The following is a 25,757-nucleotide window of genomic DNA, read 5'->3' on the forward strand; positions in this document are numbered from 1 at the left end:
CATTGCCTCCTTCACAAAACCACTGTAAGGATTAAGTGAGTAAACATTTAAAATACCCAACACAGTGCCCACCCCTCACAAACTCTAATGTCTTTTCTGTCAATTCTCAAAACCATGATGGTGTCCGAAGGAGAGAATACTCTATAACCATTTCACAGATGGAGAAACTGAGCTCCAGAGAGGAAAGGGCGGAAAAAAAAATCACCAGACTTGCAAGAAGCACAACTTGAACCTGATTTCCCCAAGTCCCAAGGCACTGTCTCCTGGGCCATTTATGAGCTCTGTCACAGTTTGCCCTAGACAAAGGAGGAATCTAGGAAGGATGTCAGCTGGGCTGGTCAGTTCCCCTGCGCCCTGAGTGTTCCCCACTCCTTCTCCTCCTCCCCCAAGTCATAGCCCCTTCTCCATGCCCTTCTAGATCTTACACCAATTGAGACAGAAACATCCACCAAGGGCAGCTTCTCTCCTTCTAAGGCCCGGATACCAGCCTCCCTGCCCCCTCCAGAGTGACTCTTCAGTTCACTCCATGAACATTTACTGGGCACTTATGGTACACCTGGGGGTGCTGTATCACCTGGGTCCTCCAGGAAATAGATACTAAGATGGAGATAGGAGGGCAAGGGGTTTATGTCAGAGAGGAGTGGGAAGTATGGTAAGGCTTATGAAAGATGAGAGGGTGGGTATTAAAACAGCATATTTAAAAATAAAATAAGACTTAAAAAATGAAGGGGGAGGAAGCCAGCCTGGACCGGGAGAGCCTCAGAGAACTGCAGATCTGATGAAGTCTAGGTCAACCAGTGTGTCTTCCGGGCAAACAATGTTTGTTAGAGGCTGTCGGCTAAGCAGGGGAACATCAAATTCCGTCTTGAAGGTGGACTCTGGAACAATTCACCTCCACGGCTGCCACAGGAGCTCTGCTGGGGGAAAGTAAGACATGCTTCCTCCTGCCCTCTAGGAGTTCAGAGTCCACCAAGAGAAAAGACGAACACCATGAAACGCTAATCTGTGCGCCCGGCTTCCGGAAGTTCTTTTAACTTCAGGGAGTTATACAGCTTGTGCCTGTCAATGGAGATCAAAGGACAAGGGAAAAAGGGGGTTTCATGGTCAGACAGGTATGCCGCCAGCTGGGCTGTGCCACTAGCCCCTGAGTGACCATACACAGGTCTCATTTCCTCTGTGCCTCATGAAAGTGAACCAGATCAGAACTGCTTAACCTTTTGAGAATCTGATCAAAGTTAAGAATCTTTCCCCAGAAATGTGCATTTGATTTTTTTAAGGTGGTAAAATGCAGGTAACATAAAATTCACCCTTTTTTTTGAAGGGGGGTACCAGGGATTGAACTCAGAGATACTCAACCACTGAGCCACATCCCTAGTCTTATTTTGTATTTTATTTAGAGACAGGGTCTCACTGAGTTACTTAGGGCCTCATTTTTGCTGAGGCTGGCTTTGAACTCGTGATCCTTCTGCCTCAGCCCCCCAAGCTACTGGTATTATAGGCATAGGCCACCAAGCCGAGCAAAATTCATCTTTTTTTTTTTTTTTTTTTTTTTTTTTTTTTTTTTTTGTGGTGATGGTGCTGGGGATTAAACCCAGGGCCTAGTGCATGTGAGGCAAGCACTCTACCAACTGAGCTATATCCCAGCCCCCCACAAACCACAAACTCTGTTCTGTCTTTATTTTATTTTTGCCTATTCTGAGCATTTCATGCAAATAGAACCATATGCTATTGGGTCTTCTTTTTCTTAGCATGGACTTCAGCCCTTTTTGTGACTGAATAATATTCAGAGCAGCAAAGCCAAGCAGTCTCTTCCCAGGTGGCAACTCTGAGCAGTTCCTTGATCTCAGGGTGGAGGAGGTAACTGGGTTGACAGAAGGTATGACATCAATTATTGCTTAATGTCTGTTTATTTCACCCAGCCAGGTGCTGAGCATGTCATCAACTACTCTTTCCAGAGGCTAAGTCTAGACTGCACCATCCCTGTCCTGGGGACAGCCACCAGCCCAAAGCCCAAGGCTGAAGGTAGTGTCTTCTCAAGCCCCTCACCTCTAGCTTCTCCTCCCCAGTTCACATCACTGTTCAGTCCCCTCCAGTTGCTCCAGCCCACTGCCCTGTCATCTCCATGCCCCCCCCCAGCCCCTCCTCCCCACACAGCTGGCTCATCCCCACCTCTGGCCTCACTATCCTCACCTCTGTTTGCCACTCCCCTTTACAGGACACATCACATCACTTGCTCAGGTGACACTGTTCCCAGGGTGGACTGACTTTAGTCTCAAGGATGACACACAGACAAGATACCATCCCCTGGCTCAAATCCCTCTTCTTCCCTTCTTGAGAACACAGGTATTTTAGAGGCCACTGGACTAGGTGTTAGGAGCACCAGGGCTTTGGAATAAAACATGGGCTTGCATGTCACCTTTGCTCCTGCCTGGGCTGTCCTCTTTAGAGTGGCAACAGTGTCGCATTCATGGGATTGCTGTCACCCTCTGTTGTCATCCAGTTTTGTTATCCTCGGAAGTATCACATGTACTTCTGCAGTGTCCCTGTCCCCTGCTGAAGCGTACACTCAGGGAGCAAGGCCTCCCCTGTCGGATCCAAGGTGTACCCCAGTTCTGGGAACAGCCTGACACACGCAGGCCATCATGGCGGATGGGGCAAGTTGGGGGGCAGCCTGGAGAAGTGTCAGTGGGCAGGAGGGAGCTGCTTCTTACCACACAGCAGCACCCAAGGGCAAAAACCACAAACCACAGTGACATGTTCTGGAGAGGTTTGCGCTAAGACGACTTTTCTAAGAATCCAAGCTCCCTTCGGGGCATGTAGAAGTTCCAGTCTGGGCTGCTGTCGAGGACATGAGCCAAATGGATGGACATTGGGTTCTGGGGCTATGTGCCAAGACTCTCCACAAAAAGAAGTTTCTCCTCTGGCACCTCTCTTTCCTTGTCCTGGTTCAGAGAGGTTGCCCACGGAGGGCATAATCTGGCAAGGAAGCTGGGCCTGAGGAGTTGTCCACCCCACCAGGGAGAAGACTGTTCTAGTGGTATGTGGCTGGGAACTGTGAGGGAGTGTGTCCTTAATGACAAGGACTGGGCCTGAGTCCTTAGCGGTGTGACAGGGCGGATGCCTCCTGGGTTTCAACTGATTTCTTTACAGTAGAGTCAGCACAGCCTTAATGGAGCTCCCAGGATCAATTCAAGAAGGAAAAAAAGAAAAAAGGGTGTATCTGCAAGTACTCGGAAAGCCGTACAGATGAAAGGGATTACAGTTAAGACCCAGAACACTCGAATCTACTAATTTCTCTCTAGACAGCGTGGAGGCAGCATAATCACTCCCCACAGACGTCCACATCCTAATTGCTGGGGGCCATGAATCTGTTAGCTTACATGGCAAAGAGGACTTTGCAGATGTGATTAAGGATTTTGAGATTTGGAGATTATCCTGGATTATCTGGTGGGCCCTTGGTCATCACAAGGGTCCCTATAAAGAGGGAGGTGGAAGGGTCTGAGTCTGAAAGGGGCACGTGACTTGAGCCATGGTGGCCAGGAGCCAGAAAATGCAGCGGCATTCCGGAGCTGGCACAGGAGATGCACAGCTCAGCCGTCACCCTAATTTTAGCCACTTCAGACCTCTGATCTCTAGACGTCAGAGAATACATCTGTGTTGTTTTAAGCCACTAAATTTAAGGTCATTTGTTGTGGCAGCAATGAGAAGTAATACAGACATAGTGACAGAAGCACTGTTTCAAATGTGATTCTCCAACTTTTTTTTTTCCTTCCCAGTCAATGAAAGCTTCCGTTCTTCCCAAGTTAGCTCAAGGTTTCCATGCCGTCATTAAACAGGTCACTGAATATCTGTCTTGAGTTCCATTTTAGCAGATCATGCCCTACTCGACACACCCAAGTTCAAATCCCAGCTCTGTGATTTTCTAACTGAATGACCTTGGGCTAGGTCACTTGATCTCTCTGAGTCAGTCTCTTCCATGGCAAAATGGGGGGAATGCTATGAGAATTAAATGTGATTTCCTCCAAAAAGTCTTTCTTTTTACAGAAATTGAGTCATGTCTGGGTTACAGACAAAATACTGAATTCCCAGTTAAATTTTAATTTTAAATAAATAACTTTGACGGGGGCTGGGGGTGCTGGGGATTGAACTCAGGGGCACTCAACCACTGAGCCACATCCCCAGGCCTATTTTTTGTATTTTGTTCAGAGACAGGCTCTCACTGAGTTGCTTAGCACCTTGCCCTTGCTGAGGCTGGCTTTGAACTCACGATCCTCCTGTGTCAGCATCCTGAGCTGCTGGGATGACAGGCATACGCCACTGCTCCTGGCACTAAATAAACAATTTTTAATGTAAGTATGTCCCATGCAATATTTGGAACATATACTTACACCAAAAACATACTCATTGTTTATCTGCAATTTAAATGTAATTGGGTGTCTGCTGTTTTAAACCTGAGAACCTTAGTCTCATCCCAGCTCAGGGAGCTTGCGGGGGAACAGAGCTAAGGCTCCCTCTCAGGTCTTCCAACCCCAAGGTCGGTGAGCATCCTGCTCTACCACAGACCTGACCTTAAGTAGAGTCTCTGAGCCACATGACAGCTGGACTTAACCAGTGGAGACTTAAATAATAATCTGAGCTTTAGAAACCCGTTTCATACTTTAAAGATATTTTTAAAAAAAGAAAATAAAATTCAAATACAAATAAATGCTTGTATGTACACATATACCCACAAAAGCATGTAAAATCAACAAGTATGCATATGAATGAAGGAAGAAATTATATGCTAATTCTTCAACCAATATTAAATATGTGAATTCAATCTCTAAAGGCAATGCTCCATTTAGAATTGTTTTTCCTTTCTGCCTTACCTGGACCAACCCTCAAATTGGCAACTAACTACTGAGGGTTTATGTGAACTGAGCAGCCTTCTGAACATTTTATTGTACTGATTCAATTTTTTTTAAAAAAAAAAAAAGTTAAGATAGCTGGGCATAGTGGCACATATCTATAATCCCAACAGGAGGCTGAGGTAGGAGGACCACAAGTCTGAGGCCAGCCTTAGCGACTTAGTGAGACTTTGTCTCTAAATAAATAAATAAAGGGCTGGGAATATAGCTCAGTGGTAAAATATCCCTGGATTCAATTCCCAGTGCTGAATATATAAACAAATGAGACAATTCACATAGCATAAAATTTTATATAACACAGACTCCACCACTTTAAAGTGTACAATTCAGGGTTTTTTTTTTAGAGTATTCACAAGGTTGTGCAATCATCACCACTATCCAATTCCAGAACACTTCCCTCACCCTCAAAGAAACCCTATACCCATTAGTCATTCCAATTCCTTCTTCCTTCCTAGTCTCTGAAAACCACTAATCTACTTTCTGTCTCTTTCTGGACATTTCGTGTCTATGAAATCATACAATAAGTAGCCTTCTGTGCCTGGTTTTACTTAGCATAATGTTTTCAAGGTTCATCCACATTGTATGGACATCATTTCTTTTTATTGCTGAATAATATTCCATAGCATGGATAGACCACATTTTCTTTACCCGCTCATCAGTCGATGGGCACTGGGTTGTTGCCATTTTGTGGCTATTACTAAGAACACTGCTATGAACACTGGTGTACAAGGCTTTGTGTGACCATATGTTTTTCATTCTCTTGGGTGCATAACTAGGACTAGAGTTGCCGGGTTACATGGTAACTCTAGATTTAATTTTTTGAGGAACTACAAGGCTGACTTCCACACAGGTGGCACCATTTACATTGCCATCAGCAGCATCCACAGGTTCCAACTTCTCCCCATACTCGCCAGCACTTCTTTTTCTTTAAAAACATACTGTAGCTGGGCACGGTGGTACACACACCCATAATCCCAGAGGCTCAGGAGGCTGAGACAAGAGGATTGTGAGTTCAAAGCCAGCCTCAGCAACTTAGCGAGGCCCTAAGCAACTCAATGAGACCCTGTCTCTAAATAAAATACAAAAAAGGGCTGGGGATATGGTTCAGGGGCTGAGTGCCCCCGAGTTCAATCCCTGGTACCAAAAAAAAAAAAAAAGAAAAGAAAACAAACAAAACAAAAACCCACACTGTGCCCATCCTAAGTGTGTAGTAATATCTCACTGTGGTCTGGAGTTACATTTCCTTCATGGCTGATGATGTTGAGCTTCTTTTCATGTGTTTGTTGGCCATTGTGTTTATTATTAGACATGTCTATTCAAAGCCTTTGCTCATCTATTTATTTTGGTACCAGGAATTGAACCCAGGGGCACTTTACCACTGGGCTACATCCCCAGCTTTTTATTTTTTAAATTTTGAGACAGGGTCTCGTTCAGTTGCTGAGATTGGCCTCAAGCTTGTGATCCTTTGCCTCAGCCTCCGAGTCTTTGGGATTACAGGGGTGTACTACAACACCTGGCACCTTTGCTTGTTTCTTAATGGGACTGTCTTTATTGTAGAGCTGAAGTTCTTTATTTATAGTGGATAGTAAACCCTTATCAGAAATGTGATTTGCAGTATCTTCTGTAAATTTATCTTCTCTTATCTAACCCAGGCCCTTGCACATGCTAGTTAAGTGCTCTATCACTGAGCTATATCCCCAGACCTTTCCTTTATTTTGAGACCAGGTATCACTAAATTGCCAAGGACGGCCTCAGGCTTTTGATCCTCCTGCCTCAACCTCCCAAACAACTGGAATTATAAGCATGTGCCATCGTGCCTGACTTCTTTTACTTTCTTGACAGTGTCCTTTGACATGTTAAATTTAAAAATTTTGGCAAAATTCAACTTAACCTATTTTTCTTTGTTTTAGTAATGAGTTATACCTTTTTTTCCTCCTTTTTTTCCCTTTTTTGTGGTACTCAGGATTGAGCTCAGGCGAGTTTTACCTCTGAGCTATAGCCTTAGCCCTTTTTATTTTGCCCAGGCTGGCCTTGAACCTGTGTTCTTCTTGCCTCAACTCCCTGAATAGTTGGGATTAGAGGCATGCGTCACTGATCCTGGCAAGTACTAACTTCTTAAATGTTCACAGCAATCACATAGAGAATATCATTAACACCCCCATTTTTCAGGATAAAAAACCGAGGCACAGAAGGGTTAAGTCTAAGAGGATTAGCAGCAAATGGGCAGCAAAACTGGGATCTCAATTCGGCCTCAGCCCAACCACTCAAGCTGGGGTGCACAAGTGGGACCCACACGTTGTCCCAGGACCTCCCAACCTTGCTCAAGATTAGGATTGTCAGTTTAACAGTTTGCATAGCTCTTTTGCTCTTCATGAAGATTAAAGGGTCCATGCTTGGTGGGACTAGGAGGAGGGGCGTTTCCATGGCAACTTCCTCAACGCTCTAAAGTGGCTGAGACCTCATTGGTGCTGCTAAGACCCTCAATAAAGGGCTCTGGCCTCTTGCTGAGGTCTTAATTACAGTAAGAAAGCCTGTGTAAGTTGGTCAAGTTCAAGGGCAGTTGCTGAAGGCAGAGTCAAAATGGCAGGAATGCAGGTAAGGAGGCCCTAGGTTCCAGGAAGGGTACCAGGAGAGACCTAATCCAGAAGCAGAGCAAGGCACACTCATGGGCACCCCAGGGATCAGGGGTCTGGGTGGCAAGTGGGGGTGTCCCAACCTGGATTGATCAACCACCCGAGGAATGGGGCCATTCCTGTCAGACCTGTTGAGGGAAGGCAAGGAGCAGTGGTATGAGGAGTCACACAGTGTGGGTGCCCGCTGCCTGGAGGTGGCTAGCTGGCACCGTGGCACACACCCTCCCAGCCTCCCAGAAGGCTGCAAGTTCTACTCTGAGCCAGGGAGAAAAATTTCCAGAAGCCCAGGGCTTCCTTCTGACAAGTTTCAGCATCACAGGGAAATTATAGGTCTCTGTCTGTCTTGTCGGGCACCAGGAAATTCCTGTTGAGGATGCTCATTCCCTAGGGCAAACATGCCCAGGACACTAAGAAGCAGTTAAGAACACGCCACCCGAAAATATCCCTCTCTGGCATATTGACTGTTTTCAGGTGAAGGCACTTAAGAAATAGCAGGTGCAAGAAGATCACTCTGACCTTCCTGGTTCTTCTTAAAAGTAGAGGATGATAAACTGGGGATTTGGCTCAGTGGTAGGGTGCCTGTCTAGCAGGCCCAGGGCCCAAGGCTCAAGCCCCAGAACAAAAAAAAAAAAAAGCAGTAAATGACATTCCCATGTGGAAGAGGTCCTCTTTATTCTAGAAATCATTGTCATCAAGGATGGAAAGTTGAGGTCAAGGGAGAAGGATACAAACCTTCATCTTTCTAGTCACTTCTCCACCCAACTAACTGTCCAAGACCCTCTGCCTCACCCCGTTCATCATTTACTACTCTTCGTCCAGTTCAGGCAGCGTTCAGCTCTCAGCCTTTGGCCTCCATTTCCTGGTGCATGTTAAACTTGTATTCGTTTGTGTTTTCTCCTGTCAATCTGTCGTTCTTCAGTTTAATTCTCAGGCCCAACCCACAAACCCTATGACAGTCGAGGTGCACTTTTTCCTCCCCTGCAGCTGTAAATCACAATGACAACACCAACAGTAATCCTCACGACAAGTGTCACAAGCACATTTTGAGCCAGGAACTGCTCTAGGCTCTTCCCGCCCAGCCATCCATCATCGCCAACCTTACAACAGCCTTGAAGGAAGGGAACTGTCTCTGCTTTCAACAGGGAGGAAATTGAGACTCACAGGGTGAGTAGCTTGGGACACCCAACTAGTAGGTGGCCCTGGCCCCTCCCAGAGGCATGGCTATGGCAGCCCTCCAGGATCCTAATCACCCCTCTCTACTGCCCTGAGGAAGCAGGGAGCAGAAGCTGCTGTGCAGGCTGGATGTGAAATGGGAGCCTCCACCAAGAGGAAGAGGCAGGGCCACCTGGCTCTGGGGGACACAGTGGCCGAGGACTGCTGCCCCCAGCTCCCTCAGTGACTACTCAGCTGGGTGCAGGTAGCCAGGCTGGTCCTGTGATTCTGAAACAGGCCTGAGCAGTGGACTCACTAGAGACCTTTGAAAAATACAGATTCCTGGGCCTAGAGATTTGGATTCTACAGATGCAGGGCAGCGGGCAGGCAGGAATGGGCATTTTATGGAGCCTGAGTGGTTCTGATGCATAGACAAGTTTGAGGACCCATGGCTGGTCCCACCCCTTCACCAGTCAGGAAACTCGGAACTCAGATGAAGGGAGTGTCCCAGCTAGTCATGCAGATGGGAAGTGACAGAGTGGAGATTTGGATCTAGGTGAACCTACTGTCAACCTTATCCTGATGCTCTTGGGAGGAGAATGGAAACTTAAACAATGACCATATCCCTGGAGGTGGAACAAATATGCCGAGACTAGGACTGATAGAAAAAATCACAGGCAACAGATAACACTCAACTATATAAATATGGTTGACATTGTAGAAAACTCACTTCCGAAAAGGAACAATCCATGAAAGATAAAAGAGAAGCTTATCAGAAGCACTATATGCAGCAAGGAAGACAAGGAGTTAATGTATTTGTAACATCTACCTATCAATTAATGAATCTATCTAGACAGTCCATTTGACTTGATCAGGAAATCATCAGGCGGGCAGTGCGGTGGCACACGCCTGTATTTAGAGGCTCTGGAGGCTGAGGCAGGAGGATCGAAAATTCAAAGCCAGAAAGAAAGAAAGAAAGAAAAAAGAAAGCAGGCTCTAACTGGCTAAATAAACAAAGAGCTTAAATGTGTACACAACACAATAATTACTAAACAAATATCTAATGGAAGCCAATCACAGTGGCACAGGCCTGAAATTCTGGCAATTTAGGAGGCGGAGGCAAGAAGATCACTACTTCAAAGCCAGCCTCAGCAATTTAGCAAGACCCTGTCTCAAAATGAAAAATAAAAATAAAATAAATTAAAAGGGTTGGGGATGTAGCTCAGTGATAAAGCACCTCTAGGTTCCATCTCCAGAGGGTATGTAAGCTGGTTGATAAACCTTTAAAATGTAAATTAAAACAAGGTACCTTTAACATGTTAGACCATTTTTATCTATGTGTAGATAATTTAAATATTTAAATTTATAGAAAAGGATTAAGAAGGATTTATATGATGGCAGAGTTATCTAATTGCCTGTGAATATCCATTCTCCCTCCCCCTGCTTTTTAAATATTATTTTCTTTTTGCAATGATCAAACTCAGGGTTTCCTGAATGCTAGGCAAGCATTCTACCACTCAGTCACATCCCTAGCTCCTGAATAATGGAGCAGTGTGGGTAGTAAAGCAGCAACTCTATCAGTTTTAAAACTACATTTCCCAGAGGCCCTTGTGGCTAAAGGTGGCCAATCAGAAGCAAGCTGATGTCAGGGAGGGGACAGACTTTAGGGAAAGCCTTACAAGGAGCAGATTCATCTGGGAGCAAACATACTGTTGCCCCTCCAGGCTTTCTCTTTCTTGTTACCTGGAATGCAGACATGATAGCTGGAACTTCAGGGACCATAGCAGACCACATGGAGACCTTAGGTATGGAAGCCACAAAATGAGAATGCAGAGCAAAAAGTTAAGTGCTGTTTTTTTTTTTCCAAGACAACGACCTTGGGCCCACCATACTAATCTCTTTTATGTGAAGAAAAATAAATTCCTACCTTGTTTAAGCCTGCTAGTTTGGTTTTCCATTATATGCAGTTGAACCTCAACTGATACATCAAACCCCTGTGGAAATGTAAAGGGGACTTTCACACTTTATTTTTTATAAGATGATACATTCATGTTTTATTTTGTATAAGCCCAATTTGGAGACCCAGAAAACCCCCTTGAGTTCTTGAGTGCCAGCCCCAGCACTTCCTAGCCATGTGACCTTGGGCAGACAGTTCTTTAAGCCTACTTCCTCATCTGTAAAATGGGCATGATAATAACAGAACGTCTTTCATTGAGTTCTGGTGGAACTTAAATGAGCTAATGCAGATAAAATTCTTGACACAGTGCCTGGTTTACAGCTGTTATTGAACTACATACTATGCTACTACCTAGGCGTGGGTGGTGGCAGAACCAATTAGAAAAACCTAGGACATGTTGTTGAGTAAAAAAACAGATTGCAAAATTGGCACGTGAGTATGATCCCTCTTGTGAGGAATTATTTTTATTTCTCCATCTATATCTATGCATCAAGAGATATCTGGAGGGATGGTTGTCCAAATGTTGTAGTGGTTATTTTCCTAGTATAATTTTTGCTTTCTTCTATATGGTTGACGGAGAAAGCATGCATTTTTTTCCCCTTATTTGGGGGGCGGGGGTTGGGCAGGAAAATAAATAAGAGAAAACCCTTTGGAAAACAATATAACAATTCATGCCAGGAATCATTAAAGCACTCAGACACTTTAACCCAGCGATCTCTCTCTGGGGCACTGACCTGAGGAAATAATCCAAATAAAGGAAGAAGCGATATCCATAAAAACATGCAGTGCAGCATTATTCATAATAGGCAAAATCGAGTAACCATGTAAGTGACTTCCATTAGGGTAATGATTATTAAATTATTCACTCATCGGAACGTTGTGCACCAATTAAAATGGGAAAACTGCTTATGAAAAATGAGAAGAGAAAGGGGCAAAATGTAAAACTAGACCTGTGCCTGGGTGCTCAGCAAAACATGGTGTGCTTCTGGACAAGGACAGAAGGAAACAGGCAGATAAAAACCGCAACGGCTGGGGCCGCTTATCGTGGGTGAGGTTTTTTTTTTGGTTTTTTTCCTTTTTCATCTACAATTCTGTTTCTTTCGTGTTGTTTGCCTAAGAATAAATTTAAAAGTTAGTTTTAATATTTCCCTCAGAGAAAAAAAGAGAAGGCAGGGGGAGGAAGAAGGGAGATCTGGGACTCTCTGAAAGGGTTTCTGGCTAAGAAAAATTCAGAGGTCATTTATAACACTGGGCAAGCAGCACCAGCTCAGCCTTCTACCTGGAAGGTTCCAAAGGCTGCATCCTGTTTGCTCTCTGACTTTATGGTAAGCAAATGGACCAAAAAATAGCTGCCAAAGTTAGGGAGGCAGTGTGTTAGCGGACACTGAAGCCACGTTTAAGAATGCTCTTCAGGCCAGGTACAGTGGCACACACCTGCCATCCCAGTGGCTGAGGAGGCTGAGGGAGGAGGATTGTGAGTTCAAAGCCAGCCTCAGCAAAAGTGAGGTGCTAAGCAACTCAGTGAGACCTTGTCTCTAAATAAAATACAAAATAGGGGTGGGGAAGTGGCTCAGTGGTTGAGTGCCCCTGAGTTCAATCCCCAGTACCTTCACCTCACCACCCTGTCCCCACCCCCCACCCCCACCCCCGGCAAAAAAAGCAAGAATGCTCTTCAGGCACTGGGAATACAACTCAGAGATAGAGCACTTGCTTTGCATGTGAGTTAATCTCCACCATCATAAAAAATATGTATATATCAGATTGGGGATCTTTTGGCAAAACTGATCGTGCTTGCTATCGATGAGGCTGTAAAGAAATGAGCAGCAGTGAGCTGGCGAGAGCGCAAGCAGGCCTTCTGGGGGACGGTGTGGCAAGATGGACCCAAACAAATGATGTGCACCCCGCCAGAGTCAGCACTTCTGCCTCTTGGATTTATCCTGAACCTAAGGAAATGATCCAACAAATACATCAAACTATTTATGTAAGATGATCACTGCACAGTTTATAATAATAAAAAATGAGACCCCATATCTTAGAAAAGGAATTGCAGAACTAGATTTTTTGGCATTACTTTGCAGTGGGTACACTATGGATCCATACTAAAAATAGGACACAGAAATAAAACTGAAGTAGAAAGAGACTGGGGAATACAGCTCAGTTGGTAGAGCGCTTGCCACATGCACAAGGCCCTGGGTTCAATCCCCAGGACCATTAAAAAACAAAAAAAACCTGACATAGAAAGATGTCTACAAGAAGGCCCCAAAGCAAACGTGTGTGTGTGTGTGTGTGTGTGTGTGTGTGTGTGTGTATACACACACACACACACACATATATATATATATAATTTTTGTAGGATTGAATATCTAAGTATGTTCATTTGCATAGAAGAATTTCTGCAGAGCTACGCACTAGAATTTTAACAGTAGTTAATCTTTGAATGATGGAATCCTGTCACTGTATCAATTTAGTTTTACTTATGCTGCGCTAATAAACTGAAAAATCTACTGGTTTACAACAGAAGAATGTAGAAATTAACACATGTAAATTAACAAATGTTAGAATTCTGGTTGTGTATCTTTGCAGAAATGAACATACTTAGGTATACGAGTTTACAAAAATGGGATACTATATATGTCTTGCTTTGGAGCCTTCTTGCGTTATCTAATAAATTAACAAATGTTCATTTCCCTCTCCATCTCATGTCTATTGTGGCTGGTTGCTCCTCTGCCCATTTTCTTCACTCTGGAACCCAGGTTGATAAAACTGTCTGTGATAAAACTGAACACTGCAGGTCACTGTGACAGAAGCACAAGATAGATGGTGGACCACCCACCAGCTTTGACAACCAGGGCTGAGCTAGTCTCATGGCCCTTTCTGGGTTCAATAAGGCAGGTGCACGTCACAGTGGCACATGCCTGTGATCCCAGTAGCTCCAGAGGCTGAGGCAGGAGGATGAGGAATTCAAAGCCAGCCTCAGCAACTCCCCTTCCTTAAATTAGGCCAAATCCTAAACTCTTTCTGGTTTCTCTGCCTCAGGGAAAATGTTTTTTCAGAAAAAAATGTGTATTTTTTTTGTTGTTGTTGTTTGTTTGTTTAAAAAGGACTGGAGATGTGGCTCAGTGATTAAGTGCCCCTAGGTTCAATTTCTGTTTCCAAAATAATGATGATGATGATGATGATGATGGTGCAGGAATTTTATGATCCTCCCATAGGCCTCAGGGAGGGCACTCTGAGGAGGGTAGCAAACATTTTGAACAATAATGCAATCTACCACCTAAGTTATTTCATCTGATTACTTGACCTTCTTTTCTCTGCAGAATCAGGTAGGGAGAGAATGCAGGACTAGTCACAGAGATAGGGCCTGGGTAACAATGAGCTGCTCGAGGAGAGGGGAGTACAGTGGCTACTGTATCCACGGGTTCTGCATCTCAGCTCTGACCAACTGACAATGGAAAATATTGGGGGAAATATTTTTTTCGCGTCTGACCAAACGTGCAGACTTTCGTTTCTTATTATTCCCTGACCAATACGAACAACCATTTATATGGCATTTCTACTGTATTAAGTATTATAAATAATTTAGAGATGATTAAAAACATACAGGAGGATATGCATAGGTCATATGCAAATACCACACCATTTGACATAAGAGACTTGAGCATTCTCAGATTTTGGCATCTGAGGGGGTCCTAGAACCAATGCCCCTGCAGATACCAAGGCATAACTGTTTGGACATTGAGCCCAAGCTGCCAGCACCAGGCAGAGATGGCAGCTTCAAACATGAGACAAAGAAACCAGAAAGAGGTTAGGATTTGGCCTAATTTAAAAGGCATGCCATGGGGCTGGGGATGTGGCTCAAGCGGTAGAGTGCTTACCTAGCATGTGTGAGGCACTGGGTTCGATCCTCAGCACCACATAAAAATAAATGAATAAAATAAAGGTCTGTCGGGCTGGGGATGTGGCTCAAGCGGTAGCGCGCTCGCCTCGCATGCGTGCGGCCCGGGTTCGATCCTCAGCACCACATACCAACAAAGATGTTGTGTCCGCCGAGAACTAAAAAATAATAAATATTAAAAAATTCTCTCTCTCTCTCTCCCTCTCTCTCTCTCTCCCCCCTCTCTCACTCTCTCTTTAAAAAAAAAAATAAAAATAAATAAAAAATAAAAAAAAAATAAAAGGCATGCCAGCCAGGTGTGGTGGTGCACACCTGTAATCCCAACTGCTTGGGAGGCTAAGGCAGGAGGATTGCAAGTCCAAGGCCAATCTGGGCAACTTCAGGCACACGGAATTACCAGAATGCTTGCTTAGCATGTGCAAGCCCCTGGGTTTAATCCCCAGAACAGGAAAGAAGGAAGGAAAAAAAGAGTTTTTAGGATTAATTAAATGGATGGATGGCAGAATTGACCTGGACCCATAGTAAGTATAAAATGATGGTGAAGCAGAAAGTTCTGAATTTAACAGAAAGTTCTGGATGTCCAGAAGTATTAAATCAGGTCTGCAACTTACTCCAGAATAATGTTTTGGTCAATGATGGACTTCGTATATAGTGGTAGTCCCTAGGCCACATCCTAGTTTTCTTAGTTTGTGAAAGTAGATTCTCAGTATTCACAAAACAATGAACCATCGAACAGCGCCCTTCTCAGAACACATCCCCATCGGTAAGTGACACGTTACTGCATTTTCTGGACTTGAGTCAAGTTAGAGAACCTCTTTGAATGTTCCCGTCTGTAAAATGGAAATTGAAACAGCTGTCCTGCCTACATCACACTCCCTGGGGGAGGGGGTGGGGCTCACGTGGAGACTTTAAAATTGTCAGTACTCTCCTTGCAGGTGGAAAGATTGGGCCTTCAAGCTGTACCCACAGTACATGTGACTACATGTACCACTTGTCTCCAACTTCTCTCATCACCTTATTACCAAAGCAGGCGGTTACCCCTTTTACTTCTGCCCACATAAGGAGGGTGAGAAGATGACAATCAGAGTCCCAACAGGGAGGAGCAGGACCCCTTTGATGGATGAGCCATGGAAGAACCAGGATGTGGAGAGAAGGACCCCACTCCCATGCATGTCTCGGAGTACCTCTTTCGTCCCAACCCCAGCCTTCCACGATGGAAGGTGGGAAACGTTAGGAAGCATTTAACAACTAGATTCCTGGGCACTGCTCTCGGGAGATTCATAAGGTGAGGGTGGGACCAGGCTGAGTCACAGAAGGTGATCTGTGCCACCCCTACCTGTTTGTGGCTTGTGCCCAGCCCTCGGAACAGGTCTCGTGAGGTGCCCAGCATGCAGTGCCCAGACATCTCAGGTGGCACGAGCCCTGGCAACTGGGAGAAACCTGAGTGGGCCCAGGTTATCTGATGGCACACCCATGCTCACTTCTTGAATATCAAGATCAGGGGAAGGCTTAGGAAGAGGTGTCTCTCGGCAGCACAGGTCACCCTACAAGCTGTCCCGAGGCCAGGCTTTCCAGGGCAGTAGGGGCACAGGAGGTGGTAAGAAAAAAACACCTTTTCTTGCTCCCAGCCCTTCAGAACCAAGTGATGCCTCAGGCTCCCACAGCCTGCCATGGTGCCTTGACTGACAACCTGGGAAGAATCTCTTCCACATCTGTCAACATGACAGCCAGTTCCCTAAGGGGTGAGGCAGGTCTTCTTCTTCTCTGTGAGTCTGGTACAAGGCCTGGCACACAACTAGTGCCAGCTGAATATTTCATGATGAAAAAGAGAGGGAGTGATGCTTACCATGTTACCACAGGGTCAGAGAAGACCTGACATTCACACCCACTGAGTACAGGGAAAGGCATGTGCTCACCTCTGAGAGGCGGGGAACCCAATCCCCCATCACCTCCTAAAGGCCAAGTCTATATGCCTCAATCATGGTATCCTCTGACATGGTAATGAATTAAAGTTACAGAGCTTCCTAACTGGGCATGGTGGTGCATGCCTATAATCCCAGTGGCTCAGGAGGCTGAGACAGGAGGATCACAGGTTCAAGGCCAGCCTCAGCAACTTTGTCAGGCCCTAAGCAACTTGGTGAGACCCTGTCTCAAAACATAAAAGGGCTGGTGATATAGCTCAGTAATAAATTATCCCTGGATTAAATCCCTAGTCTCCCCCCAATCCCCCCAAAAGTTATGTGGCTTCTTGCCAGGAAAATGCACCTCCAACCCCACCAAACATAGGCACACACACTCACATCTGGTACCAATTTCCAGGTCAGAAGGAGGATTAGTCCTTTGACTAAAATGGAAAGTTTGTTTTTTTTTTTTTTTAATGGATAAAGAATGTAGAAAGAATGACAGTCAGAAATTAACATTTTGCAACTTCCAAATTAAGAACTGATTTGGGCAAGGATCATCAGTAGATGCCAAAATCACTGAGCAAGTGATTATTGGAGAACAGGATATTCAATTGGTCTCAAGATATCACACATCATCTGTTGTGTTATTTAATTTCAAGGAAAACTATATCTATCCATGGGAGAAACAGAACATCCATCCCCTTAATTAAGTGGTCAAAATTAGCATTACTGATAGTGGGTTGGCCTAGCATTAGGGACCCTGAGTTACACAACACCAAGTATCAGTATTGCTAAAAATATTCAACCTGAATTCAGTCCTTAGGAAACAATCAGGCATACCCAGAATGTGGGACATTCTATGGGACAAGTGGCCTTGACTCTAAAAAACCCAGTGATTTTCTAAATGTCTCATACCTATATTAAATCCCTTCCTGTTTAAGATACCTGGAAAGGATCTGATTCATACAGCTGCTCAGGACCTCACAACAGGGGAAGGCATCTTAGGGAGGCAACTGCCTACAGAAAGATTTCCAAACACTGGTCATTATTTGATACCAAAAATGTAAACAGCCAGGTGCACTGGTGCATACCTGTAATCCCAGCAGCTTGGGAGGCTGAGGCAGGAGAATCACAAGTTCAAGTCTTAGCAACTTAGTGAGACCCTGACTCAAAATAAATATAAAGGCCTGGGGATGTGGCTCAGTTGTTAAGCACCCCTGGGTTCAATCCCCAGCACCGAAAAAAAAAAAAAAACTGTTATGGGCGATGAACAATTCCCAGTCAAGGAACATACACTGGTGAGTCTGAAAAGCCGGGTGGGATGCCAGTTCCCAGCCAAATATCCTCCCACCCACCTCACTGTAGCCACACCCCTGGGGATCCCAGGGCCAGGCAATGACCACTTGGAGCAGAGATAGCACCTGCCAGCAGAGATGCCTGTAGTGCTGGTCCAGACCCCCAAGTCCACCTGGCATTGCCCTGGGATACAGGAGCATCTTCTCATCCTCCTGGTGTAGATGATGGGGTTGTCTGGTGCCAAGCCTCTTGGAGTCGAGGCAGGAGGGTCAGCAGTAGAGAATCCAACACAGCCAGACCCTGCCAGGAACACCGGAGACCCCTGGAAAACCAAGAAGCCTGGATGTGACGGCTTCATCTTACCAGTTTCAATGCTATCCCCACCTGTGCCAAGGCCCCAGCACCCACAGGCCCAACCTCACCAGCATCTCTCACTTCCTGGTCTCTGGATCTGCAGTCAGGGATCTTGGGAATACCTACGTCCCCTCTGCCCACTGCCCCAACACACCTGTGGTCCAGCAGCAATAGGTCCTGCTCCAGTAATCCCTTTACTTCCTTGTTTGCTCCAAAAATGTCCCACAGGGTCAACGGGGGCTCAAATTGCTGCCAGTGCTGGGAAACCAGAGGTTAGAAGTAATGAGCCAGCTGAACTACTCTGGGCCTCATGGCAGGGATGAGAGGTGAGGGAGGATCCATTCCAGCATGGGGGTCTCAGCAGCTGATACTCATAAACACCAGGACAGGTCAATGGGTAGGTGCAGAGGTGGGCACTATCACCCCTGTGGCACGTTCAGGTGGAAACCCAGATCCCAGCCACGCCAGGTCTCCATCTGCTCCTCCTCTCTCTCCTCTGCCTGCCAGGGTACAGCAGCCTCAGGTTTTATGGACTTGACGACATCTAAAGCAGCTCTGAGTCTAATCGATCATTATCTATTGTGCTTCCTATCTGAGGTTTCAGCTCTGCTTAAAAACACATGGAAACCCCTTATCTCATCTATTCCCTCACATAGCTGAGAAAATCAAGGTTCCGAGAGTGGAAAGGCAATGTGCCCTAGATTTCAGTAGAATAGGGGCCAGCGCTGGATCTCTCCAGCCAAAGTCCCGGGTTCTTACCACTGTACTGCACTACCTACAGCATCTGCCCGTTAGGCCTCAGCTGGACCACGGCCCAACCTCTGGCTGTCAACCCCAGAGGTACAGTAGGGGTGTGTTTTGTGGTGTTTTCTGTGTGTGTGTGTGTGTGTGTGTGTGTGTGTACAGCGGGGAACAAGAGAAGAAAGAGGCTGACTCTGCAAGGCTTAGGAAGAGAAAACAGTACACAAAAACCTTATTCCATACCTGGTGGGTGAGCCCCACGTCAGTGCGCAGCCCCATGGCCAAAACCTCCTCCAGCCTGAAAGAGAAGTCATCGAGGAACCTTGGAGAGGGGGCCTTTCCTCTCCCACTCTAACACTGATGCTGGGATGTGTTGGGGACTATGGGGAGGGCAAGGCAGGACATAAAGAAGTACATGTGGAGGTGCTTCTGGGGTGTGGGGAACTTTGGGTGAAGAGCCCTCTGCCCTCAGATGCTCACAGCTCCAGTTTGCCCAGGGGGACACGCTTCCGGGTGCCATGACCAAACAGCATCACTTCCTTCATCCAGTTGTCTGGTTCCAGTGTCTGGATCCGAGCCTCCCGGGCATGGCCTCCAGCCCCCTGAAGCGTAAATCGCCCATGGGCCCCTAACAACATCAACAATGAACCCCACTTTAATGAGCTAACAATGTGTTCTTATCAGATTTACATCAGTAGTTCTCAAAGTCTGGTCCCTGGACCAAGAGCATCTAATATGCTAGAAATATAAACCCTCAGGCCTAAACCAGCCCTGATCAATCAGAAATTCTGGAGGTGTGGCCCAGCATTCTGGATTTTAACAAGCCCTGCAGGGGACTCTGACACACACTGAAGACCCAGAAACAGCAGTAAATCAAACACCTTACAATACATCCTCAACAGTTCTACACAGTAGATATTATCGTTAGCTGCCTTTTACATGTGAGGAAATTCAGGCTTGGAGAGGTTAAGTAAGTGGCCCAAGTTCACACAGCCATGACATTCCTCTGCTAAGTCATCCCTTCTGTTGCTCACAGGGGACTTACCGGGCCCAATGCCAAGGTATTGACCGCACTGCCAGTAAGTCCAATTGTGGGTACTGAGCGCCCCCTGTGGGGAAGAAGGGAATAGTCAGCGCAGAGGGAGGAGGTTTCCCTGTTTGTGTTCAGGGACGGGGCACCTGGTTAGATTGTCCCACCATCTGGGGTCAGAGAGCACCCAGCAGGGCCCTTCTCCTCAGAGGCCCGAGTTACCTAGTTATACTCAGCCTGCCATTCCACACCTCCAGCCAACAGCCCCAGGACTCACGTTCCTGGCAAAGTTGGAGACCTCGTACTGTCGGAAGCCAGCCTCCCGGAGCAGCGCCCGACCCTCCTGGTACATCTCAGCGGCGAGCTCTGGGTCAGGGGCAGGAAGAACACCCCGCTGCACCTGGGCGAAGAGTGCAGTGCCCCGCTCCAGGGACAGCTGGTAGAGGGAGAGATGGTCGTCACAGTGGTGCAGCAGTTCCTGCAGCTGCCTGAGCCATGGCCCCACCTGCTGTGCTGGCAGCCCCAGCATCAAGTCCACGGACACGCGGCCAGGGAAGAGGCGCCGGGCTTCTGCCAGCGTCCGCAGAGCACTGCTGGTCGAGTGTGTCCGCCCCAGCAGCTGCAGCTCAGTGTCGTCTAGAGACTGGAAAGAGATAGTCAGCTGTTAGTATGCTGGCCAGCTCAGAGAGAGACAGCAATGCCACAAACACAGCATTGTAGAAATAAATATGGGGGAAACCAGTACCTATCAGGGAGTGGGAAGATGGGGAAGGTAGGGAACAGTCAAGTCAGTACCTAGAACTACTATACACTGAAAGGCAATGTAATCCTTATAATCCTCCAATATTAGCTCCATTTTACAGATAAGAAAGCTGAGGTTCAGAAATGTTAAGTAACTTATCTTGAGGACATATAACTGCAAAGTCAGGACTGGCTCCAAAATCAAGAATCTTTTCTTCCTTTACTTTTTATTTTGAAATAACTTATAGGAAAGTTGAAAGGTACAATAAACACTTTTATCTAGACTCACCAGCAACATCTGACCAGCTACTTTGTCTCTCTCTAAATGTGCAAATTATTGTTATTATGTTGAGAGCAAATCATAGATAAGCACTGCCCAGAACTTTCTGTGATGATGGAAATTTTTTATAGCTGCACTGTTCAATACAGTAGACATCAGACACATGTAAGTTGATTTAAATAGTCACATTTCAAGTTCTCCACTAGCATGTGGCTTGTGGCTGGTGTGCTGGGCAGTAGAGTTACAGGTATTATATCTCTTAATTTTTAAATCCTGAAATGTGTATTTCCTAAGGACAAGGACACTCTCTTACATAACCACAATCCAATTATGGAATTCAGGAAATGTAACACAGATACAACACCATTATCTAATAAGTAGTCATATTCAAATTTGGCCAACTGTCCCAGTAATGTCTACTATAGTAATTTCCTCTTTTACAACCAAGGGTCACCCCTGGCATTCGGCTGTCATTGTCTCTTTAGCCTCCTTTAATCTAGTCCATATTCTCAGCCTTTCATGACATTGACATTTTCAAAGAGTACAAGCCAGTTGCTTTTGAAAATGTCTCTTGGGCTGGGGTTGTGGCTCGGTGTACAGTGCTTGCCTAGCTAGCATGTGTGAAGCACTGGGTTCAATTCTCAGCACCGTATATAAATAAAATAAAGGTCCATTGACAACTAAAAAAATATTTTTAATATTCATTTCCCAGTTGTAGTTGGACACAATATCTTTGTTTTATTTATTTTTATGTGATGCTGAGGATCGAACCCAGGGTCTTGCACGTGCTGGCGAGCCCTCCACTGCTGAGCCACAACCCCAGCCCCTAAAAAAATTTTTTAAAAACTGTCTCTTAATGTGTGAATGCTGGAGATCAGCTGTACAACAGTGTGCTTACAGTTAATAATACTATACTGACACACAAAACTGTTTAGGAGGGCAGATCTCACACTGCCTGTTCTTACATTTTTTTCCACAAGGAGTTGAATCCAGGGGTGCTTAACCACTAAGTCACATCCCTGCCCTTTTGATGTTTTGTTTTGAGACAGGGTCTCACTAAGTTGCTTAAGGACCTTGCTAAGTTGCTGAGGCTGACCTTGAACTTGTAATCCTCCTGCCTCAGCTTCCCAGGTCCCTGGGATTCCAGGTGTGCCCTGCCACCAATCTGGCTTCTTATATTAATTCATTCTCTCTGTCCCCCCACCTCTGTGTTGAGGATGAAACCCGGGGTTTCAAGTATGCTAAGCAAATCCTTTAGCACTGAGAAGCATCCCCAGTCTTAATTTACCTGATGTTTCCTCAAAATTAGTTTCAAGATATACATTTGGGGCAGAAATGTCTCAGAATTGTGTGTCTCTTTCAGTTTATCCAATCAAGACAAAGCCCATGACCCTAGGAGAAGTGGTTCAATGGAAGTGGTAGTGTTGAAGGTGGGCAAGACTGGCTATGGAAACATCAGCGGTGAACCTAGAAGAAAGGCTTCTCCCTACTTGAGAACCTTCGGTGGCTCCCCGATCACCACTAGGAAGAAACCCAAACTCCTTCAGAAGTGGCTAAGAGCTTTCAGACCATACACTGAAAGGCAATGTAATCCTTATAATCCTCCAAAACATGCAGGTCTCCTCCATATCCTATGTCTCTTCCTCCCACACCCTCTCACCTGGTGAACTCCTCCCTTTTCTCAAACATTATCTCCTTCAGGAAGCCTTCTGTGATTTCGTTAGACTAAGGTGCCCTCCAAGTGGTACTCTGAGAGCCCCCTTTATAGACATATTTTCATGCTGCAGTGATCTGATCATGTGTCGCTTCCCCACATCTCCAATCATGTAATACCTAATTTCTGAGTACCTACTATGTTCCAGGCCCTATGGTGGTGCTTAGTGTACAAAAAGGCATGCCAGAGGCCTACATCATGAAGCTTACATCCCAGTAGAGCAGCAGATGACTAAGTGTCATCACAAGGGCTGGGAATGTGCTCAAAGTAGAGCACTTGCCTAGCATATTCAAAGCTCAGGGTCCAATCCCATTACTGGGGGGAAAAGTGTCATCATGGGCTCTACTGTTATTGAGCTCTCACACCCAGAAATGTTTGCCCAATGAATAAGTGACACCAAACGGGAGACAGCCCTGAAGGTCTGGGTGCACTGGGAGGGGGTGGGTGAGATGGGTTACCTGGAGGCCAATCGACAACCTGTTGACTCCTGCTGCTCCAAATTCTGCCAGCCTGGAGGCTGGGGAGGAAGTGGGATTAGCCTCCAGCGTGACTTCTGAGTCTGCAGGCAGGTGAGCTATCTGTGCCACAGCCTCCAGAACAGCAGCCACAGTATGGGGACTGGCCAGACTGGGGGTTCCCCCACCAAAGAACACAGACTCTACCCTGGGGAAAGATGATGGAGAAGATGACACCGGGAGAGGCCTGTGGCATGCTCTGCACCCGTCTTCCTCTCCAAGACCCCCCCCCCTACAGTCCCCAGTACAGACCGTTGCACCCCGCTGAGCCGCAGCAGCGTTCGCACCTCAGTGACCAGACAGTTCCGCATGGCAGCCTCCTCCACGCCGCGAGGGATGTATTTATTGAAGTTACAGTAACTGCATCGCTTCTCACAATATGGCCACTGCGGGCAGAGGGTGTATGTGCAGGGTGAGGCGTGACTCTGGGCACCCTGGGCGCTTCCTGGGTTCACAGCCAACATTCCCATCCTCATTCCGAGGTCGGTCAACAGTGGCTAGGACATCTAAACCACCACTCCCAAAGCAGGTCGCCCTGGGATTATTATCCTCACTTTAGCATGAGAAAACTGAAGCTTGGAAGGTAAAGGTCACAGAGCTGGTGACTACCCTGACCTTGACATTTCCCTGTCTGGGCACCAGGTCCTATCGGAGACCTCGTCTGGGGGCGGGGGAAGACAGCAGGCAGGTCCACCGCGTGACAAACGCCACCTGGGTTCTGGTACGCCAGAACTCTGCCCTCCCGCCGGCCACTCACGTGCACGTAAACCGCCGCGCGCCTGCTCGCGGGCTCAGGACTTGGGGAGCCTCCCCCACTGTCCACCCGGCGGCGCCTCTGGGCCGCTTTGGCTGCTGCCACCAAGCCGCGGGCCCGGGCCGCGGGGAGAACCATGGCGCACAGCGCAGTGGGGACTGGGATCGTGCCCAGGGCGCACGGGTGTACGCAGAGCAGGGTCGCGTGTGCTGCCCAGGCGGAAGGAAGAGAAGCTGCGTGACCTCGCACCGCCTCGGAAGGCCTAGGATCTGCGGCGCCACCTGCCGGACACCGATGCGCTCATCGCAGCCTCCTGTTCTTCCTCTCCCAAGGATGCGGGGCGCGTCTTTTGGTACCCTATACCAGGGCAAGTTCCCTTACCCATCCAGGAGCTTAGTTTGTCCCATCACTTCCTTCACATTTCATGTTCCTGTCTCAGAGCTGGGCGCTGAGGACATCTAGGTGCAGAAGATCGGGAGAAGTCAACGAACAGGTGAAGACAGGCAGCACAATTAATGCAATGCCTGCTGGACGCCAGGCCAGTGTGTTCAGTGCAGGGAAGGCCTCTGTTATAAGAGCCATGGAAGTCCCTGAGGGAGGAGAGGACACTTGGGCTGGATCTTGAAGGAGCAGAAAGTCCCGGAGGGATTGGCTTGGCCATGAGAGTAGGCTGTAATCTCTAGGTCAGGCCAACCCAGGACAGTCAGAGATGGTGTGTGCAGGAGAGACAGTGAACAGGTGATAGCTTGCAATTCTCAAGAGTAACTGTAGAATGTGCTGGAAGTACAACTACTGAGATAAGGAGGAACTGGTCAGAACAGCTCAGGCTCTGTTCTAGTACCTCTTGTCCCCTTCCTCTCACCCTAAAGAAGACTTCTTTCAATGCTTTAGTCCAATATGGCACATGGTCACCAAGGGTAGGCTGGCTTCCAGGGCCCTTCAAGTCCAGTGCAAGCAGGGCACACACAGATGAGACTCCATTCACACCAGGAAACTTTTCTGAGCCTTGGGGCAACTGGCTTGAAATGAATCCAAGGCTTCTGTTGTCCCTTGTTGCCTATCTATAAGTAATACACCCACTTTATGTAGTGTGTGTGTGTGTGTGTGTGTTTTGTCTCATGGAACTTGGACAAGTTAGTGACCAGTGCACAGTGAATCTGCTTCTGGGTTCTAGCAGGGTGCTGTGGCACACACCTGTAATCCCAGTGGCTCAGGAGGCTAAGGATCAAGTGTTCAAATCCTATACCAAAAGGGAGGCATTAAGCAACACAGTGAGACTCTGTCTCTAAAGAAAATACAAAAAAAAAGGGGTAGGGCGCTGGGGATGTGTCTCAGTGGCCGAGTGCCCTGAGTTCAACCCCTGGTACCTGCCCCCAAAAAGATAGCTGGCTCCTAATCCCAGCTGTGTGGCCTTGGGCAAGACACTGAACCTCTTTGAGTTTCAGTGACAGTGTTTGTGAATTGGGCCAATGCCTATGTGATAAAATCATTGGCAAGATTTCAAAAGAAAATGTACATGAAAACATCTAGTGTAGTGCCTGGCACTCAGAGGATCCTAAATACATGATCATTTCTTAAAAAGTAAGACAGCTGCAATTGCTGCTGCTGGAGACAGACATCCCAGGAGGTGAGGGCTGCAGGCGGGAGAAAAGTTTGTCTCTGAACTGGGAACTGAAATAGAGGGAAAACAATAAGTCCTGTAGCTTCACTTGCTTTTCATTACACGATTTTAGTTGACTTTTCAAATCACTAATTTTGGAGGTTGCAGTGGAGTGATATATTATTAGTCTCCCACCAGTTCTGCACTAGATAACACCCCTGACATGGGGGTCATGATTATAACAGTTGCCTAGGTTACTTTTCAGGGACCTGGAGGCTATTGGT

At 46.6% G+C, this 25,757-nt stretch overlaps 1 protein-coding gene across 7 annotated transcripts; it reads right to left on the reverse strand.

Annotated features, from left to right (window-relative positions):
- Positions 1-576: 576 nt before the first annotated feature.
- RSAD1 (radical S-adenosyl methionine domain containing 1) lies at positions 577-24,124 on the reverse strand. 7 transcript variants are annotated; one of them, XM_081270999.1, is made up of 10 exons: positions 23,877-24,122; positions 23,372-23,505; positions 23,063-23,267; positions 20,147-20,512; positions 19,885-19,948; positions 19,320-19,467; positions 19,083-19,137; positions 18,253-18,356; positions 17,917-18,066; positions 927-1,059 (listed from the first exon to the last, which is right to left on the reverse strand). In XM_081270999.1, the coding sequence occupies exons 1-9, from the start codon at positions 24,009-24,011 to the stop codon at positions 17,949-17,951; spliced, it is 1,329 nt and encodes a 442-aa protein (XP_081127125.1). In that variant the 5' UTR covers positions 24,012-24,122; the 3' UTR covers positions 927-1,059; positions 17,917-17,948. The 7 variants fall into 7 exon arrangements, 6 of the variants coding, with proteins under 6 accessions (XP_081127123.1, XP_081127125.1, XP_081127126.1 ...); XR_014019324.1 differs by having other exon boundaries at positions 936-1,059; positions 17,870-18,066; positions 23,877-24,121; XM_081270997.1 differs by lacking the exons at positions 927-1,059; positions 18,253-18,356 and adding an exon at positions 577-914 and having other exon boundaries at positions 23,877-24,124.
- Between the last annotated feature and the right edge of the window lie 1,633 nt (positions 24,125-25,757).

The sequence above is a fragment of the Spermophilus citellus genome (assembly GCF_964194105.1).
Source record: "Spermophilus citellus genome assembly, chromosome: 17".
NCBI lineage: Eukaryota > Metazoa > Chordata > Mammalia > Rodentia > Sciuridae > Spermophilus > Spermophilus citellus.

Coding starts and splice junctions, on each gene's coding strand:
- RSAD1 (XM_081270995.1), bottom strand. CDS start 24,011: ATGGTTCTCCCCGCGGCCCGGGCCCGCGGCTTGGTGGCAGCAGCCAAA. Junction 19,468..19,884: donor ATACCTTGGCATTGGGCCCG/GTAAGTCCCCTG, acceptor TGATGTTGTTAG/GGGCCCATGGGCGATTTACG. Junction 18,067..19,082: donor ACGTGGGGCTCACCCACCAG/GTATGGAATAAG, acceptor TTGGTTTTCCAG/GGGTCTCCGGTGTTCCTGGC.